This window comes from Zootermopsis nevadensis, unplaced genomic scaffold (genome assembly GCF_977971745.1).
Source record: "Zootermopsis nevadensis isolate Lab colony 2312 unplaced genomic scaffold, Znev_1.0 Znev_ptg000061l, whole genome shotgun sequence".
Taxonomy (NCBI): domain Eukaryota; kingdom Metazoa; phylum Arthropoda; class Insecta; order Blattodea; family Termopsidae; genus Zootermopsis; species Zootermopsis nevadensis.
Window position 1 is genome coordinate 1,913,634 of NW_028259192.1, and position 18,435 is coordinate 1,932,068.

General features: G+C 41.1%; 1 protein-coding gene across 4 annotated transcripts in view; it reads left to right on the forward strand.

Annotated features, from left to right (window-relative positions):
- Positions 1 to 18,435, forward strand: part of CdGAPr (GTPase-activating protein CdGAPr) — a 95,252-nt gene that overhangs the window by 20,446 nt on the left and 56,371 nt on the right. For 3 of the 4 annotated variants that reach the window (XM_087340837.1, XM_087340844.1, XM_087340838.1), the window contains exon 2: positions 2,334 to 2,439. The exons of the other annotated variant lie outside the window; for it this stretch is intronic. In XM_087340837.1, the coding sequence (XP_087196963.1) occupies positions 2,362 to 2,439 (78 nt within the window). In that variant the 5' untranslated portion in view covers positions 2,334 to 2,361. The remainder of the gene's footprint in view (positions 1 to 2,333; positions 2,440 to 18,435) is intronic. 4 annotated transcript variants of the gene reach the window in all.

The window sequence follows — 18,435 nt, forward strand, 5'->3', positions numbered from 1 at the left end:
AGCGTTCTAACCGCTAGAGTTGAACACACGTTTCCACCTGGGCATTAGTCGTTGCATGAATTCCAATTTTGTGATGTTTTTTTTTGTGACGAAAAGTCAAAAACTTAGTGACACAAAATTCATAATCAATCGGCCTTGAACCAAGAAATTGTTAAAAGGACAGTAGAATATTACGCGCGAATTGGCTCGTACTGGCTGAGCGACGTTGCGTCGTTTATGTTTTAGTTATAATTTGTCCGGAACACGTTCGTCGAGTTAGTTCGCGTTCAGATGAACTTATATGAGCGAATTTTTTTTTTTAATGCGAAACGTAAGGCGATGACTGAGTGTAGTCGTAATGTTTTGTCGAGTGACCTCTGCGTATGACAGTTTGTGGCATTCGTTGACGAGACGCAGAATGTGAAATTGGTAAGGACGTGACGAAAGCTTGGTTTCCGTTACTTTCGTATACGTAACCCGTGAAATTCACGTGACCGTCAGTGAGCACAAACATGCTTTTACTGAAACTTGTTGGCAAGTTAATGATGTCCCTCCATTCCAAATCTTATGTCCCAAAATAAAATAACCGGTAGATTAAAGATATCTGTAGTTTTGTTGTGTTATTTTCTGCTTTTCAAGACTTGGTCCTTGTAAAAAAATTCAGGATGGAACATCGAATGATGCTTTTGGATATCAAAATACTCTGCCACCTAGCAGATATTCAAACTGGCTTCTCTCGAGTACAGATCCCGTCGAGGGGCAGCCTGTGTTAACAGACGTTTCGTGATTTTCATGGTGCCACATCAGTAAACCTCATCCACTACTTCGTGCATTTTACCCAGCTCATAAATGATCACAATTATTTATTTTAATCCGTCTGATCACAATATTTAAAATTTCTTATAATTAAGATAATAAAATATCATTGATGTTCCAATATCGATTGATCGATTTACATTTCGGAACATGAATGATATTTTATAATCTTAATTATAAGAAATTTTAAATATTGTGATCAGACGGTTTAAAATAAATAATTGTTATAATATTCACAATATGACGCAATTATACACTATTTCATAAATGATCGTTATTGAACCTTGGGAGTTGATCAGCGTCGTGAAATAGAAAAAAAACACTGTACACTTCGGAGTTTGGTCGTTATTCGTCTGTACGTCGGCACAGAGTCGAGCTGTCCCCCCCCCCCCCACATAATTTTCTTTTTAATATTGTCATATTTTGCGATGAAAAATAGGTAGCTTATATGAGGGGGCACACTTCATTTATATCGATTAGTGTTTGACTGCACTTATCGATATGAACAACCGCTCAGTTTAATGGAGAGTGTGAAATTAGAGGAAGTGGGCGTGTCTCGGTGGTGGACAGTTGAAGGAGTGTCTGCGAGTCTCAGCAGCAACTAGGGATAGCTCAGTCTGTGGACTTGGCTGCCGACGGGTTGATCGCTGTTCGATTAGGTTAAGAATGCGTGGATATTTGCCTCCACTCCCTCCATACATCTATATTGTGCTGTGTTTACAGGGTCTTTGTAACCTATTTTTGCAGAGTGTGTCAGGCATCTGAAAGATGACTGATTTTATTACAGAAACTGGTCGGGTAATAATTTCTAAGTTTATTTCATAATATAGTATAGCTGCGTCATATTGTGATATTAATTAAAATAATTATTATATTTGTTTTCCGTCAAATCACAATAAAATAGTAAGATAAGATAATTAAAATGATTAAAATATCATCTTATGTTTCATATCGAGCATTCGATTTACATCGGAACATTCACAACATGTTTCGGTTTTATGAAACTGTCATCAGGTGTAAATTATAAACTTTTAAACTCAAATTACAATTATTTATAGTTTTTACAATTTTATAATTTTATCATCTTTCTCATCTATCATCTATCTAGACACAACTTCCATAAAATATAATGAGAAAGTTGATAAAATTATAAAATTGTAAAAACTATAAATAATTGTAATTTGAGTTTAAAAGTTTATAATTTACACCTGATGACGGTTTCATAAAACCGAAACATGTTGTGAATGTTCCGATGTAAATCAAATGCTCGATATGAAACATAAGATGATATTTTAATCATTTTAATTATCTTATCTTACTATTTTATTGTGATTTGACGGCAAACAAATATAATAATTATTTAAGTTTATTTCGTTTTAAAAAGTGTCCATGGATTTCTGTTTACAAACTCTTTGACCCGCGGGTTCACGAACGTCATGGAATGTTGACGACCTCTGGTGTAGGAGGGTTTTGGTTGGGTTCAGTGCAAACTCCGCGTCGCTGAGATATTTCTCTGTACGTATCTTGTGGTTTTGCAGTGCCGTTGGCGACGTCTGGCGTCTCGGTATGCCAGTGGAGCAGGTCACTTCAGGGGCCCGCAGGTCGAGAGGGCTCTCCGATATTGCACCCCAGTATGTAGCCAAGGTAAGGGATTCTATCGATTTTCGTAGTGACACGAGGCTGGTTTTACGTGTGTTAAATGTTTTTGGAAAAATAATTTTAACGCCGATTAGAAAAACAGTGGCATTAATGGACATGTATTTTTTTTTTAAATTTCTGGTCGTAAAATATTATTAAGGTAGTCAAATGAAGAATGACTTGTAGTTTTGGGTAGTGGAGCAGGGGATACGTTCAGAAATTTGGTGGGAGAACTTCTTGGAACGTATTACGCGGAGAATCCAAAAATGAGAATTATTATTATTTAGTGTTCTGTCTGACGACAGGTCCATATGAACAGGATCCTTCCATCCTTTTCTCGGACTGGGACCTGTTCATATACGTTCTTGGCAGATGATCCAGAAGTGGTTTGCCATTGCCTTCTTCTGTGTGTGAATGGAGTAATTGTTGGGATGCCACGGAGGAAAACTCCGTGTTGCCTAGACCACGGCCTTGCCCAACACAAGTTATAAATTCGGGCACCGCCGGGAATCGAACCCGAGACCCCCAGGATTACAAGGCCAGCGTTCTGACCGCTAGACCACCTCATCTTATTATTATTTAGTGTTCTGTCTGACGACGGGTCCATATGAACAGGATCCTTCCATCCTTTTCTCGGACTGGGACCTGTACATATACGTTCTTGGCAGATGATCCAGAAGTGGTTTGCCATTGCCTTCTTCTGTGTGTGAATGGAGTAATTGTTGGGATGCCACGGAGGAAAACTCCGTGTTGCCTAGACCACGGCCTTGCCCAACACAAGTTATAAATTCGGGCACCGCCGGGAATCGAACCCGAGACCCCCAGGATTACAAGGCCAGCGTTCTGACCGCTAGACCACCTCATCTTATTATTATTTAGTGTTCTGTCTGACGACAGGTCCATATGAACAGGATCCTTCCATCCTTTTCTCGGACTGGGACCTGTTCATATACGTTCTTGGCAGATGATCCAGAAGTGGTTTGCCATTGCCTTCTTCTGTGTGTGAATGGAGTAATTGTTGGGATGCCACGGAGGAAAACTCCGTGTTGCCTAGACCACGGCCTTGCCCAACACAAGTTATAAATTCGGGCACCACCGGGAATCGAACCGGAGACCCCAGGGCGTTCTAACCGCTAGACCACCGTGGCTTAAAAAGGAGAATATAATATTAAAATGTATCTTTGGTGAATGATGTGTGGAGCTTAGAATCGAGTCCAGTGGCTGGCGTTTTGTGTCACTGGAGGCTGTGGACGTGTCGCCGAGGACAACGAAGATGGCGCGGTCTGTGTCTTTTGTTCGTGAATGGAGGATAATGGAAGCCGTCGTTCATCCGCTGTGTGAGGAATTAATGTTCAATTGACCCTCTCGTGTTTTGTAACGGCTTTCCCAGTGCTTGGTGACTCATGTTGAATCCCGTTGTACTTGTGTGGGAGGGGAGGGGACCAGAGTTCGTGACACGCAGTTCCTGCCCTCGTGTGTCTGGTGCTTGAACTACGATGATGGCCAGGAACGCCTGGGTGGGGTCTTCAGCGTCTGAATTATCGCCATAAAGGGACGATACATGAAGATAGCAGCTGTCTTCTGGGTTGAAGCGCCTAGTTTTCCTACCCCTGAATGATGACTCCGGTCTGGAGTCTGTGACCCACATCGAGAGAGACGCATTGCGCTTCGGAATTGTTTTTTTTTTTGGACCGGATCTATCCAGTGTCTCGCATCTCCCGTCATCCGCAGTGGCAGACAATCGTCTGTTTTGTGTTGAATTCAACGACGCTCTTGGCATTTGCATTCGTGTCAGTTGTTTTAGCGAAGGGAAGACTGCTTCTGTTTCCAAATGTTGAATTATAACTAATACAGTAAGCAGCGAGATTTGGCGTTTGCGTATTTCCATTCGTACAAACTTTTGTTTGTTTTTCCTATTATTCTCCTGTTTTTTTAGACGAGTGTCTTCTGGGATGTTGTGGCGTGTAGTCTGGTAGGAGTTTGCTCACGTTTCAGAGGTTCTTGCAGCATCCATCATCAGGGCGACGAGTCGGTAAACTTCTAGAGCAGTGGTATTCAACCTTTTTTGTTCGCGTACCCCCAGATATAATTTCTCTTCCAAATTTGTACCCCGAAATTTGTTGGTGTATAATTCAAGTTATACTTAGTATATAATCTACATCTAAAATAAATTAAATAAATTACATTACTGCTTATTCAGTGTTTATCAAAAAATAATTTTTTTTTAAATTTCACGTACCCCTTAAGATGTCTCCGCGTACCCCCAGATATAATTTCTATTCAACTTTGTACCCCCAAAGTTGTTGGTGTATAATTCAAGTTATACGTAGTATATAATCTACATCTAAAATAAATTAAATAAATTACATTACTGCTTATTCAGTGTTTATCAAAAAATAATTTTTTTTTAAATTTCACGTACCCCTTAAGATGTCTCCGCGTACCCCCAGATATAATTTCTCTTCAACTTTGTACCCCCAAAGTTTTTGGTGTATAATTCAAGTTATACATAGTATATAATCTACATCTAAAATAAATTAAATAAATTACATTACTGATTATTCAGTGTTTATCATAAAATAATATTTTTTTTTAAAAAAATTTCAAATGATGATGAGGAATTAGGATTAAAGCACTATACTCCTGGAAATTCCAAATTACTATAAATATTTTGATACTTTAATTCGTATTTTGTCTCGTATTTATAGACCTTGTGCTAGTTGAAAGAAAGTTTTGTATAAAAGTAGGACCAAGTTATTTTCCGTAGGTTCACGGTTCACGAGGTGTTGATTTAACGCTGTCGGAGTGTTTGAACTTGATAAGAAAGGCACACATATTTCAAACTAGAGTGGACGTTTCTGCCCTTTTATTTGTTTGTAGTTTAACCCCCCCCCCCTTCCCCCAGATTTATATCATATATTAAGTAGAATGTAGACCATCAACAAATATTCTTGCCCATTGGTTTTCGTGGCCGGTGTTCGATGTAAAATTCTGATAAATGTGTAGTCTGTTTTGTCAAATTCTCTACTCGAACGTGGAAGAAATATTGTGACGAAAATAAACTTAAAACTTCCAACATTGCAGTGCACAAATGAAATCGTGGATCACTTATGTAGAAGTATGCGGACCCCCGGTTTGATAAACTTCGCACTGTACAATCATATTTACATGGAGCTCAAGTAGAGATTTTTGTAGAATTTTTGAAGCGATACTCATGGTATATATAAAAAAGAGAGAGTTAATCACAAAGCTGGGACAAGGCAAACAGAGCAATTGTTTATGAACTGAAAATGTGCAAAGCGGAGTTGTTGGTTGCGTAATCAAAAATGATTAGGAACGTGAAATCGATAACTAAGACGCACTTCACTGATTAACGTTTGGGGGAATGCTTGCTAAATCACAGCAGCAGGAATTGAACCTGGTACTGGAAGATTAATCGAGTAAAAGCAGTGTCTGACATCTCACTAATGACAAATTTTGCTGAGTAGAATTATTGGGTAATTCGCGAACAAAACGATAATCTTGCCTGTTGTTTTGTATGGGTGCGAAACATGGTCCCTCACTCAGAGGGAGGAACACGGATTGCAGGTGTTTGAGAATCGGGTGTTGAGGAGGATATTTGGGCCTAGGAGAGAAGGCGATGGGGTCTGGAGGAAACTGCATAATGACGAGCTTAAAAATCTGTACTCCTCCCCCAATATTGTCAGGATGATTAAGTCGAGAAGAATGAGATGGGCTGGGCATGTAGCGAGCATGCATGGGACAAGAGGTGTGCACCGGGTATTGGTTGGGAAGCCTGAGGGGAAGAGACCGCTGGGGAGACCTAGACGTAGATGGGAGGATAATCTCAGGCGGGATCTATGGGAGATAGGAGTTGAAGGAGACTGGATTTTGTTGGCCCAGGACAGGGTCCGGTGGAGGGCTTTGGTTAATTCGGTGATGAACCTTCGGGTTCCGTAAGCCATCTGGTTGGTTGGGTCCACTATTTGGGAAGCCTGAGGGGAAGAGACCGCTGGGGAGACCTAGACGTAGATGGGAGGATAATCTCAGTGGGGATCTATGGGAGATAGGAGTTGAAGGAGACTGGATTTTGTTGGCCCAGGACAGGGTCCGGTGGAGGGCTTTGGTTAATTCGGTGATGAACCTTCGGGTTCGATAAGCCATCTAGTTAGTTAGTTAGTTTGTTTGTAGTGTGCGTAATTTGGCCGTGTTTTTAACAAACTGCCATTAAAATAGTTTTTAAAACTCGCGGCCCCAGAGTTTACATATGAAAAGGGCTGAAGTGGGCCCCTTCTGGAGAAAGTTGAATGTCCCTGCTCCATGACGGTGACTACAATGCAAACAAACTGGGACAAGAGGACAAGGCACGTCATATCGCAGGCTGAATGCTCCGTTGTGAATGAAATTCGCGCTGTGATGATAACTTGGCTCTCTTGTTTACGGCGACATTCAAAGCATCTCGTCTGCAGTCAGACAATTCGTATCCACATGGAAACGGAGACTCTGTTTTCCAGGGGTGACCGAGTTGTCCTCGCTAGAGCGGCAAAGCCAAAAATTTGCTCTTGAACTTGTCACTTTATCATCAAGAGTCAGTAACGAGACTTCATTTATTGGAATGATCTTCTGCTCTATTCACCCGAACTGCTTCATGCAAAATTATGTCCGAGGTAATACGGCCACAGCTTGAAGCTGACCGCTGACTTTAAACTTACGCGGATTAATACAACACGTTGAATTATTCTGACGTCCATCTTAACCCCGTCACGGATTATGCATTGGGCATTTTCTACGCTCCATAGGGACGTTCACGAAAGAACTGTAAAGGTACAATTTGGCTGCACGCGACAGAGACAAGCGACCGAGGCAGGCGACAGAGACGGGAGACGGACACATCGCAGCTTGTCGCCACACACTTTTGAGGTGACGACCGAGACATGCGGCGAAGTGTTTGTTTTCTTTGTTTTGTTGAGACATACGCGCACATATTCTGTGAAAAATGAGTACAAAAATGCTTCTAAAAAGGTTAATCGAAGAAGATGATGTGTTGCTGTGTTTTTTGTTGCGAAAGAAACAAAGATAACCTACGAGTTCAATATTCAAAACCAGACGTGAAGAACGATCTTTCTGTCTGTTATTAAAGAATCATTTATCATTAGAAGAAGATAATTTCAGGAGTTATTTCAGATTGAATCATAAGCAGTTTGGTTACGTACTGAGTGCTGCCTGAGCCCGTCGCGAGACACTACTGGTCCGAGAGCGGTCTCCTGTGCTTTGTCTCTGTCTCGCGCTCGTAATTGTACTTCATACGATTGTACAGAGAGCAGACAGGAAGCGACCAGTCTCGGTCTCGTAACTCTGTCGCCTGCCTCGGTCGCTTGTCTCTGTCGCGTGCAGCCAAATTGTACCTTAAGGAAATAAACACCACGGCTTGTTTAAGGGAAGTTCTGCTCACGAAAAACACTGTCGTCTGGAGAGGTTTTCAGATTTTTTCGTTCTCCACAAAAATTATGTAATCAGTTTTGATTAAACAGCGTGAAAATTTGGGGCTCAGAATTTGCGGTAGTGTAGCATCAGACGATAAAAGTAGAATCTACTCGTCTCGTGGACCCATTGGGGCCTTCCGTCGAGGGGTGAGAATGGGACAGTATTCATATCAGTTCGTTGGTTTAAGACAGCGTTTATCAACTTATGATACGCGAACTAAGTAAGAAAATCAAAATTTAATATTAACCTGAATAACGTTTTTCCGTGAACGCATTTGGTCGTGGTACATTTAATGTGTTAAATTAGAATTAGACGTACGTCAGCGAAAAAAGGGTGAGAATCTCTGGTTTAAGCCATGCGTGTTCATCCTTTTCCAAGCCGAGGGCCAAATTCTCTGGTTCATGGGGAGGACATTTCTTCTGCCGTGGTTCGGGCTGGCTTCTCGCTGAGGAGACTCGGGTTCAGTACCGGGTAATTTCATGTCAGATTGGTGGTCGACGATCCTAACCGAGGGGCTTCGACCACTGTTTGTTCGTCTATTTTGCAAGTCGTGAATGGCTCATTATCGTAAACGGCTGTTTCTAAGGGCAGAGTGTGACCAAGCTGAAAGTCATTCTCCTCTCGTGTTGTAGGACGGGTCGTACTCTGTATAATTAGAATTTTGATGTTTTCACGTCGGTGAGTCTGAAGATTAGCTGTCTTTTGAGTTGTTGTGCTATTTAGTCTGGTCCACGGTGGTCTAGCGGTTAGAACGCTGGCCTTGTAATCCTGGGGTTTCGGGTTCGATTCCCGGCGGTGCCCGAATTTATAACTTGTGTTGGGAAAAGGCCGTGGTCTAGGCAACACGGAGTTTTCCTCCGTGGCATCCCAACAATTACTCCATTCACACACAGAAGAAGGCAATGGCAAACCACTTCTGGATCATCTGCCAAGAACGTATATGAACAGGTCCCAGTCCGAGAAAAGGATGGAAGGATCCTGTTCATATGGACCTGTCGTCAGACAGAACACTAAATAAAAATAAATTAGTCTGGTAGATGTTAACCGACGTTACAGCGTTGATAGCTTCGACACGCTTCTGCGAGTTCTGAGCTGTCTTTCCTCGCTTGGGCTCCGCTGTTCGTATTGCAAAATTGTTCGATTTTCTTGAAGCATGAAATTTTGGTTAGTTTATTATCACCGCCAGCATGGACCAGTAATTGAAGTGTTTGATACAGCTTCGTTAAATACAGCATCAGCGTGTACCTTATTGCACAAATAAATGCCATGAACATTTTCATGGACGAAATTAATCTGTTTGTGGTCGACTTTTTAAGTGTGGCGGAAATATAAAATTTGATTCACGATATGTTGAATGAGTATGTAAACGTCTTACATGAATCAGTTGAGCCGATGTCGGCGTAATTTAGTTGAGTTTTGAATATCGTACTAAGATTTTATGAAAGTTGTTCTTTTTTAAATTATACAACTACACGACAGCCGCGTGAAATATCTGTTTTTGTTTTTTTAGACAATAGCAAAAACTATTGAAGCAACGTAATTGGATTCGAAACTTAATAAAATTGAGACGGACATTTGTTGTTGGGGGGTTGGTAGGACTGATGTCCAACATCAGCTTTGTGGGACCTCCGGGGTCTGTGTCTTGTACGTAGTCTGTACAGATGGAAGTGTCTTTATGGTTGTGACCCAGTTTTCACGGTTTATAGAACCTACTTTTAGGACTAAGAAGCAGGAAGGTTTAGGTCTTGCTCCAGCGGTTTAAACAGAGAAGTAAACAAATATTTGATGGTCTCTGATGTCATGTTACATTCTGCATAAAATTACCGTAACAGAGTTGCGATATTTCTAGAACACGTATTACCACGCCATATTTACGGAGCCCTGAGTTCGACGTTGCGTTTTCTCTGGCGTGTGTTACTCTCGTTGTTGGCACGAAATGTAAAATCACGAGATTTGGAAGGCCTTCATCTATAAAGGATAAGTCCTCATGGATTGTTATTTGTGTTCATAGACATGCATGTGCAATTATATGGATTTTACTTAAACTTTCAATCTGGTATCTTTTCGTGTTCCATCCTTTACGTGCGTCTTGAAATTGCGTCAGTTTTGTTCGAAATCTATTAGGCTTGAACGCGTGTACGATGTGATTTTATAACTAACTAACTAGATGGCTTACCGAACCCGAAGGTTCATCACCGAATTAACCAAAGCCCTCCACCGGACCCCGTCCTGGGCCAACAAAATCCAGTCTCCTTCAACTCCTATCTCCCATACATCCCGCCAGAGATTATCCTCCCATCTACGTCTAGGTCTTCCCAGAGGTCTCTTTCCCTCAGGCTTCCCAAATAGTGAACCCAACCAACCAGAAGGCTTAGGGAACCCGAAGGTTCATCACCGAATTAACCAAAGCCCTGTCCTGGGCTAACAAAATCCAGTCTCCTTCAACTCCTATCTCCCATACATCCCGCCAGAGATTATCCTCCCATCTACGTCTAGGTCTTCCCAGAGGTCTCTTTCCCTCAGGCTTCCCAAATAGTGGACCCAACCAACCAGAAGGCTTAGGGAACCCGAAGGTTCATCACCGAATTAACCAAAGCCCTGTCCTGGGCTAACAAAATCCAGTCTCCTTCAACTCCTATCTCCCATAGATCCCGCCAGAGATTATCCTCCCATCTACGTCTAGGTCTTCCCAGAGGTCTCTTCCCTTCAGGCTTCCCAACCAGTATGTGATTTTATAAAGAAACTATTCTTCTTTATAAGATAAGGAATATGAATTAGAAATAAGTCACGTAGGTTGTGAAGTTCTGAAGTAACTCATTTGGTTTCCCATAAGAAATTCTCGTTTTCCAGTCCAGTAACTTTCATTAGGACGGATAGATTCTTGGATAAGCCGTGGCCAGTGTGCCGCCTTGGACCGTGAAATGTTTTGTGTCTGGTTTAACTTTATTGTAAATGTGGATTTGTACGTGAGATATTTTGGAAAGCGCCGGTTATGTTACGAGCCTGTTAATCATTTTTCTCGGGCATCGCGAAAGGCGTACGCTCCCTTGCCATTGTGAAGTATTTCCTTTGTTTTATTTTCACTTGAACGTGTTCGTGGTTTTTTTTCCTCTCGCCTTCCTCAGATCGACAGAACAATTTATGATCCTGCTTCGTGTTCCGTCTCACCTTGATCAATCCAATAGATTTGCGTCCTTCATCTGCTGTGGACCATTGAATTCGTTTACAAAACCGTAGCCATTCCTTCAGGATGTCGGCTAAAGCAGCCAATTCAGTTCGTATTCTGAGTCGGATTTTAATTTGAAGAATGTTTCAGGTAACGTGGGCATTATTTTGCAGAAATGTAAGTCTCAGTAAGTGCATTTCGCAATCACTTTAAAGAAATGTGTTTAAAATACATTTTACAATAACTTGCCTTCAAGTAAGTGGAATGTTACAGAAATGTATCCTCAAAAAAATGTAGTAAATACATTTTGCATTACGTAACTTTTAAATAAATGCCATTTTTAAGAGAATAATTGTGTTATAAATGTGTTTTTTTGTACTCCGCCTTTAAATAAATGGCAAATTTGGCGTTCTTTCCGTGTTGTGGTAATAACTGGTGAATCATTTTGGACATACATGTGATATCCACGCGCTTTGTTGTTTTAAAAGTGCAGTTAACTTTTTTTAATTTCACACTATAGTAATGCCAAGGAGATTAGCTCAACCTGATGAGACTTTCGTGGTTTTATTTTGTCCCTCGAAGTGAATTCTGGGGTAGTGTTTGCGAAAGAGACCACAGTCGGCAGCTCAGCGAACGCAGTCAGAATCCTCTCTCGTTGAACGCCGAATAACCTCTGGTCGGTGCAGCGTCGTTAAATAGCCTGCGAACAAACTCGATCTAGTACTTCTTGAGAAAGCAAAAGTTGCTTATCCGGTCTGTTATAAATCCCGAAGGTCCGAAAGCTCGTAGCTAATTTCAGTTCCTCGCACTGGTCCTTAAGATCCATTTTAAAAGGTTTACCAAATGGTCTGTCTCTTCCCTTCGGGTTCCTGACCAGAATCTTGTTCGAATTTCTCGTCTCTCCCATGAGTAAATTTCGTATTAACGAACTAACTAACTAACCAACCAACTAACTAGATGGCTTACTGAACCCGAAGGTTCATCACCGAATTAACCAAAGCCCTCCACCGGACCCCGTCCTGGGCCAACAAAATCCAGTCTCCTTCAACTCCTATCTCCCATAGATCCCGCCTGAGATTATCCTCCCATCTACGTCTAGGTCTCCTCAGAGGTCTCTTCCCCTCAGGCTTCCCAAATAGTGGACCCAACCAACCAGATGGCTTACGGAACCCGAAGGTTCATCACCGAATTAACCAAAGCCCTACACCGGACCCTGTCCTGGGCCAACAAAATCCAGTCTCCATCAACTCCTATCTCCCATAGATCCCGCCTGAGATTATCCTCCCATCTACGTCTAGGTCTCCCCAGTGGCCTCTTCCCCTCAGGCTTCCCAACCAATAACCGGTGCACATTAGATTACTAAAATACAGAAACCTTGTATAAATCTAGCCACCTGAACGGTCTGATATTTTCGTGATGTGGAGCGTTTCACGATTTCTGTGCACGAGCGGTCCACAACTACCGTTTCAAACATTAAGACATTTGCCAGCGGTCAGTCACCGTTTCGTTGTGGCGATGTTGGACTTCTGGGTAGTAACACCGTGTTGACGTGCGGGTGGATACCAGTGTTTTTTTTTTTTTTTTTTTTTTTTTGATTAACATACTGCCTCCATCTGCAGCGCTCAATTCCATACTGCGAAACAACCCTGAATAACTTCCTCGCCGCAAATCTCACAATTATTGTGCAGACAGACTCGCTGTCGTAGCGACAGGCGGTGGACCATTGGAGTCATAAATGTTACGTCTTATATGAGGATGGATTACGAACATTTCTTAAGAATGTTATATTGTTTATGTGCCAACAATTACAAAACTTTGAAGCTGCATCGGACACATTAAACGTCGACCAAATTTGTACTTCGGTAACAATTCTTCCCAAAATGAAAATTATATTTACTGTTAATAACTGGAACCATCTGAAATATTTTCACGTTTGCACTCATAAGAGAGAGAAAGGTTATATCGTATGACCATGTACGGTAGTCGGTACGTATCTGTGCGTTCCACGTCCGTTAAAAGTGGCTTGGTAATGAGAGGGCCCCCGGGGGTGGGGGATTAGCAAATAGGGAACCATATACTTCTCGTACTGAAAACATTGTTTCCCGTTGTCAGTACTTTGTAGCTCGCAGTCTCAGTTCTTATGACGTCAATGTTTTGGTTTACATAATACGAGCGTTTTCCTTCAGCCCGCAAGCTAGTGACGTAGGGGAAACGCACAGTTTGGTCCCGGATACTGTACGCAGGGATACAGAATGCCAGCCAGTGAGGTTAATGTGAATTTTATTGTCTGATATAAACGTCTGTCGCCAAAACAAGATTTGCAGGACTGGAACGAAGTCTTTGCAGTAGGAAAGTAGGTTTTATGAGTTCTGGCTGTTTGTGGGGAGGTCACCAGGTCACTTCTTTGACCGACATAATCTACATGAAACAGTTGCATCGGGCTTGTCCTAAACACTTTCCGTGAGTTTCGTCAGGATTGTTTTTAAGCGACGGTCGGGTTCTTAAAACGTCGAGTATGAAGACGGTTGCACTGATGATGGAGGCAGAAAGCACCTCCGAAACGTCGGTAAGCATACCGTGTCGTGTAGTCGAATGAATTATGTTCGTGGCGTTATGGCATATCGGTTTGCCACAATGCAGTGGAATCACGAATTTTTCAGAAGCCTTCGTGAGGAACCTGCCTCGAAGTTCTGTTTCAGTTTTCGGTTCATAACCTTTCCTGGAATGAAGTTTCGAACGTGCCGGGCCAGATAATATTTCTAGGACGAACGCGGCGATGTATTTTTAACAGATGAACTTGGTGCTTGCCCAGATGTTAATGGAACGTTGTTAAGTAACATGAGAGCATTAGAAAGGGGGAGTTGAGGTCTTAAGGAAATGTAACCAGCGAAATGCGGATGTCAGCTTGGTCATAAATATGACTCGCCTCGCTTAGCTTTAGACCGCAGTCTTGTCATCGTATTTCACGTTGCTGGATGTTTCATGACGAAACTTCGCGAGACGTAGTCAGGAGGGTGAACGTCTAAGTACGCTCTCTTCCGTCGGCATTACGTCTCTCTATCTCTCTCCACTTTCCATGTAATAATTATGAGGTCTCTTTTTACTCGTGTTTCATGGAAATTCTAATTTTCCTGCTGATCTCATTCATGTCAGTATTTGTAGCAGCTGACCGAGTTCTGCCTGTGCCAGCGATAAAGCTCGATATTTAAGCGCGTTTGGTACGAAACGACTTGGATCGTTAAACGATACTTAAATCTTCAAAGCCCAGTGACTGAATTTTTTCCAGCAGCGCGTATTCTGGCTTTTGTATGACTCTCGGTGTTTGACGGTGTTTTGCAACTAATACGTCGTGTTTTCTTTGAGGTCAGAACTGAATCTTTAAAAAAAAATTTCACACGAGTCTTGGGTCCAAAGAGCCAAGAAATCAGTCCGTACCTCAAAGAAAACACCTAACATCACCATTACAAATGCCATCTGATTACTGCAGCGTAAGGATATAATCGCTGTTTAGTAAGAGAAATACGAAACCCATAAATACAACGTGGCTGTGTGAAATTATATATAGCTGCATATATCCCATTAAGAGACGTGTTCATATAAGAACTTTGACTGTAGTGCTGCTTTCATCGTCAGGACGAGTACCTATGTAACGTCAGTAAATTTCTACGAGGGTACACGACGCTGTAACCCAAAAGACTGCCATCTCCAAATTGTAATATGATATGAAGATCTGGAACTGCGAACCAGAGGCGTCTGATCTTTGTGCTGTGTAAGGAAATGAAGTCGGAGAACTGAGTTTTGTGTTCACTTATTCCGCGAAATGGACGAATTCCACACTTATCGTCGGAACAACCACTCACTCAGCTTTTGATAATGTGACTTTAAGTTTATTCCCGGAACTCCGATGCATACTTCGACGTTCAAGGAACTGTAAGTTGTGGTCTAGTAGGGGTCATCATTTTCGCTGCTGGTACCATCTGTCTAGTTCACGTTGTCGGGTTATCTGCATCGTTATTGCTTGTTTTACTGTTCGCTTGTAACTTCCCAGAGATCTCTTTCGTGAGGTTTTCCACAAGAAACATCTCGACGTTTGACGGCAACCCCAGTTTTGTACCTCGTTACCCAGACCCACCGAAGTTGGGTGTTCGTTAGTGGTACACGGACCACAGTTTGGGAACCGAACATCTCGTGTTCCTGTCCGTTCCCGCCCGCTATACCCTGAAGGTAATTTATATGAATCCGGGGTTTGGGAGATGCCGTGTCTTAAGTTTGAAGAGCGTGTGAAGGCAGCGGTTGTGGGATTATCGACTTTGCGTCCTACGGTGAAGTCTTCCTGTCTGGAGGATGTTGCGAGAACCATCGATCAATACTAACGTCGGTTATGCAGGCGAGATACGACCCTTGGACCATTCGGTGCTGGAGACTCTACAAGCATGCGATGGGGGTGAGTTGCCATCTTTGTCTGTGTCATTTTGATATTTTCGTCTGTCAGTCTTTATTATTACCGTGGGGTGAGACGGTGTCTCTGCAGAGCTGGGCCACTTTGTCCAACCCCCAGGTGATACGTGAGTGAATGTGGAATGATATTTACAGGGGAAAAATCTAATGACTCGGATAACATTCTGACTGTCGCTTTGTCTAACATGGATCTCACGTGGACTGATTTAAAACGAGTTAAATCAAAAATTAGCGTAGTAAATGCGATTAATTGATGTATTAGAATATTTACAAATGCATTCGATGTGACTGTTTTATGGTTGGCCGTACTTGAACTATGTGTTTGTGACAAAGTAGGTATGTGTATTTAGTAACTGATTAGATTAATCTGTCGATGGTAATTATTGATCGGTCACGATTTTATTGAAGTCAATTTGGTGAATCGTAAAGTGATTTATGATGATGCAGATTTAAATTGAGCTACAAGTTACTGTCGTTTTTTTTTTTTTGAAAATAAAACATTTGAATCTCGTTTGATTTTACAGGCCTTGGCGTAGGTCAGTCAAGTTAAAACATCGAAATTTGCGCGCAGCCATTTTGTATTGCTGTTCGTATTTATATTTATATTTTTTTTCCCGGTTTCACTTTTTTATATACGTATTTAAGAGACAATATTGCCGTCGTATTTATTATTTTGCAGCTCGCTTAAATTTAAATTTTAATAAGATATTGTAGATGCGTCATATTGTGATTTATATAGTATTAAAAATATATTAAAATTAGCCGTCAATCACAATATAATATTATTAAAAGATTAAAATATCATTTTACGTTCCCTATCGAGTACTCGATTTACATGTGTATGTTCCACATGTAAATCGAGTACTCGATAGGGAACGTAAAATGATATTTTAATCTTTTAATAATATTATATTGTGATTGACGGCTAATTTTAATATATTTTTAATATTAAATTTTAATTTTAATTTTTTCCTTGTTTCATGAAATGCGGTCACCTTATACAAAAGAAATCTCGTTTTTAATGCATCCAGTGTCTGGCACTAACTATCGCTGTAACATAAAAAGATTGTCAGATGAAAAAGTAGGACTCGTCTCACTGATGGACACTTGGTGTGATGTATGCGAGTGATATCAGAAATAAGCCAGATGTTGAAACGATTAATTAAGCAAAATATACGCCTGATATATCACGAATTAAATTTTGGAGTAATGTGTGAACGTGTTCGTAATGGAGGACGTATTTTAACAGCAGTTTGATGGAACTCGTGTAGTGTAAATAAACTGTCCACTTGCATTACCTCATGGACCTGCTGGTCTGTAACTAAGAGGGAATATATCTTGAGGCATGGAAACAATTGAGAGAACCCACAGTGTGGAGAGAGGCACAGGGGAGAGATAATAAATGTATTTAAAACTCTGGTCGTTAAACCTGAAGGGAAGAGACCATGGTAGACCTAAGCGTAGATGGTAGAACACTGTTAGAATTTAGCTGTTGTAGATGCGAGGGTTCGGATTGAATGGATCATCGGGGTTCCGTGAAGGTCAGGTCATTTTCTTCACTGGCTGGATGATTATTATTAGGCCCCCCCTCCCCGCCCCTAAGAATTGTTCCGTGAAATTGGCTGGGGGCCCACATTCCGAAAGTTGCTTCTATTTGAGAACATTTATGTAATAGTTTATTTTTTTGGGGGGAGGGCATTTATTTTCATTGGTGGGCGTATTGTAACGGCAGAGAGCTGGTGTCTGCTGCGTTGTGTGGGACGGACGTTTCGTGAGTGTCCGGAGTTCGGACAGTGACCTGGTTTACTTCTCGTACGGGCCTGTTCACCTTTGAACTGCGCGGAGGATTATCGCCTGGTTCACGGACGAATAAACCCTAGAAATGCTTGTCTTTGTTAGGTTCGTGAACTGTTGCCAGCTCAGGAGCTGCCGAAGAATAGGTTTCTCAGATATTTTTCTGTCGGTGAATTGTTACATGGGAGAAAAATACAGATGGCAAGTGTTTTCAAGAAAAATGCTTCCGGACATCCGACCGAAATGAGCAGTTCCGGACACAGAGCTTGCATAATGTGGTACTCTCTGATTTGTTGAAGTCTCCCGGAAGACTTGGACATTTGGCTAGGATTTGGAAAACAAGGAATGCATTCAGAATTCCGGTGGAGAGATCTCTTTGGAAAACGTCTATTTGAAAGATCGAGACGCGGGTGGGAGGATAACATTAAGATGGTTAAGTTGCGTCATATTGTGATAAATATATATTTGTTTAAATCTTGTCAGTCTAATCACAATAAAATTCCTATTAAATATTAAAATATTACTATAATTAACATTTAAATATTTAAAATATATTAGATGATGTTCTCTATCGAAATGTTCGATTTACAATAGATCATCACTTTTTTACACGACATGTTTCAGTTCTAAAAGAACCATCTTCAGGTGTATAAAATTATATAAACTTAAATATAATTTCTTAAGTTTATATAATTTTATACACCTGAAGATGGTTCTTTTAGAAAAGTGATATTCTAATGTAAATCGAACATTTCGATAGAGAACATCATTTAATATATTTTAAATATTTAAATGTTAATTATGGTAATATTTTAATATTTAATAGGAATTTTATTGTGATTAGACTGACAAGATTTAAACAAATATTAAGATGGTTGTTAAAGAGTTGGGTTGTGTGAATGAGAGGTTAATGGAATTTGGTTTTAGAGTCATGACTCATCACCCCTTCCAATCGTGATCTATGATAGGCACAAAAGTGAAGTGGCGTAAACTGAGTCCTACCTGTGTTTAGTTTAGAAGGGAGACGTAATGCAAGTTGTATTAAGCCTCTCATACAAGTATTTGGGACTCTGCTTCAGACATCGATACTCTAATTTAAA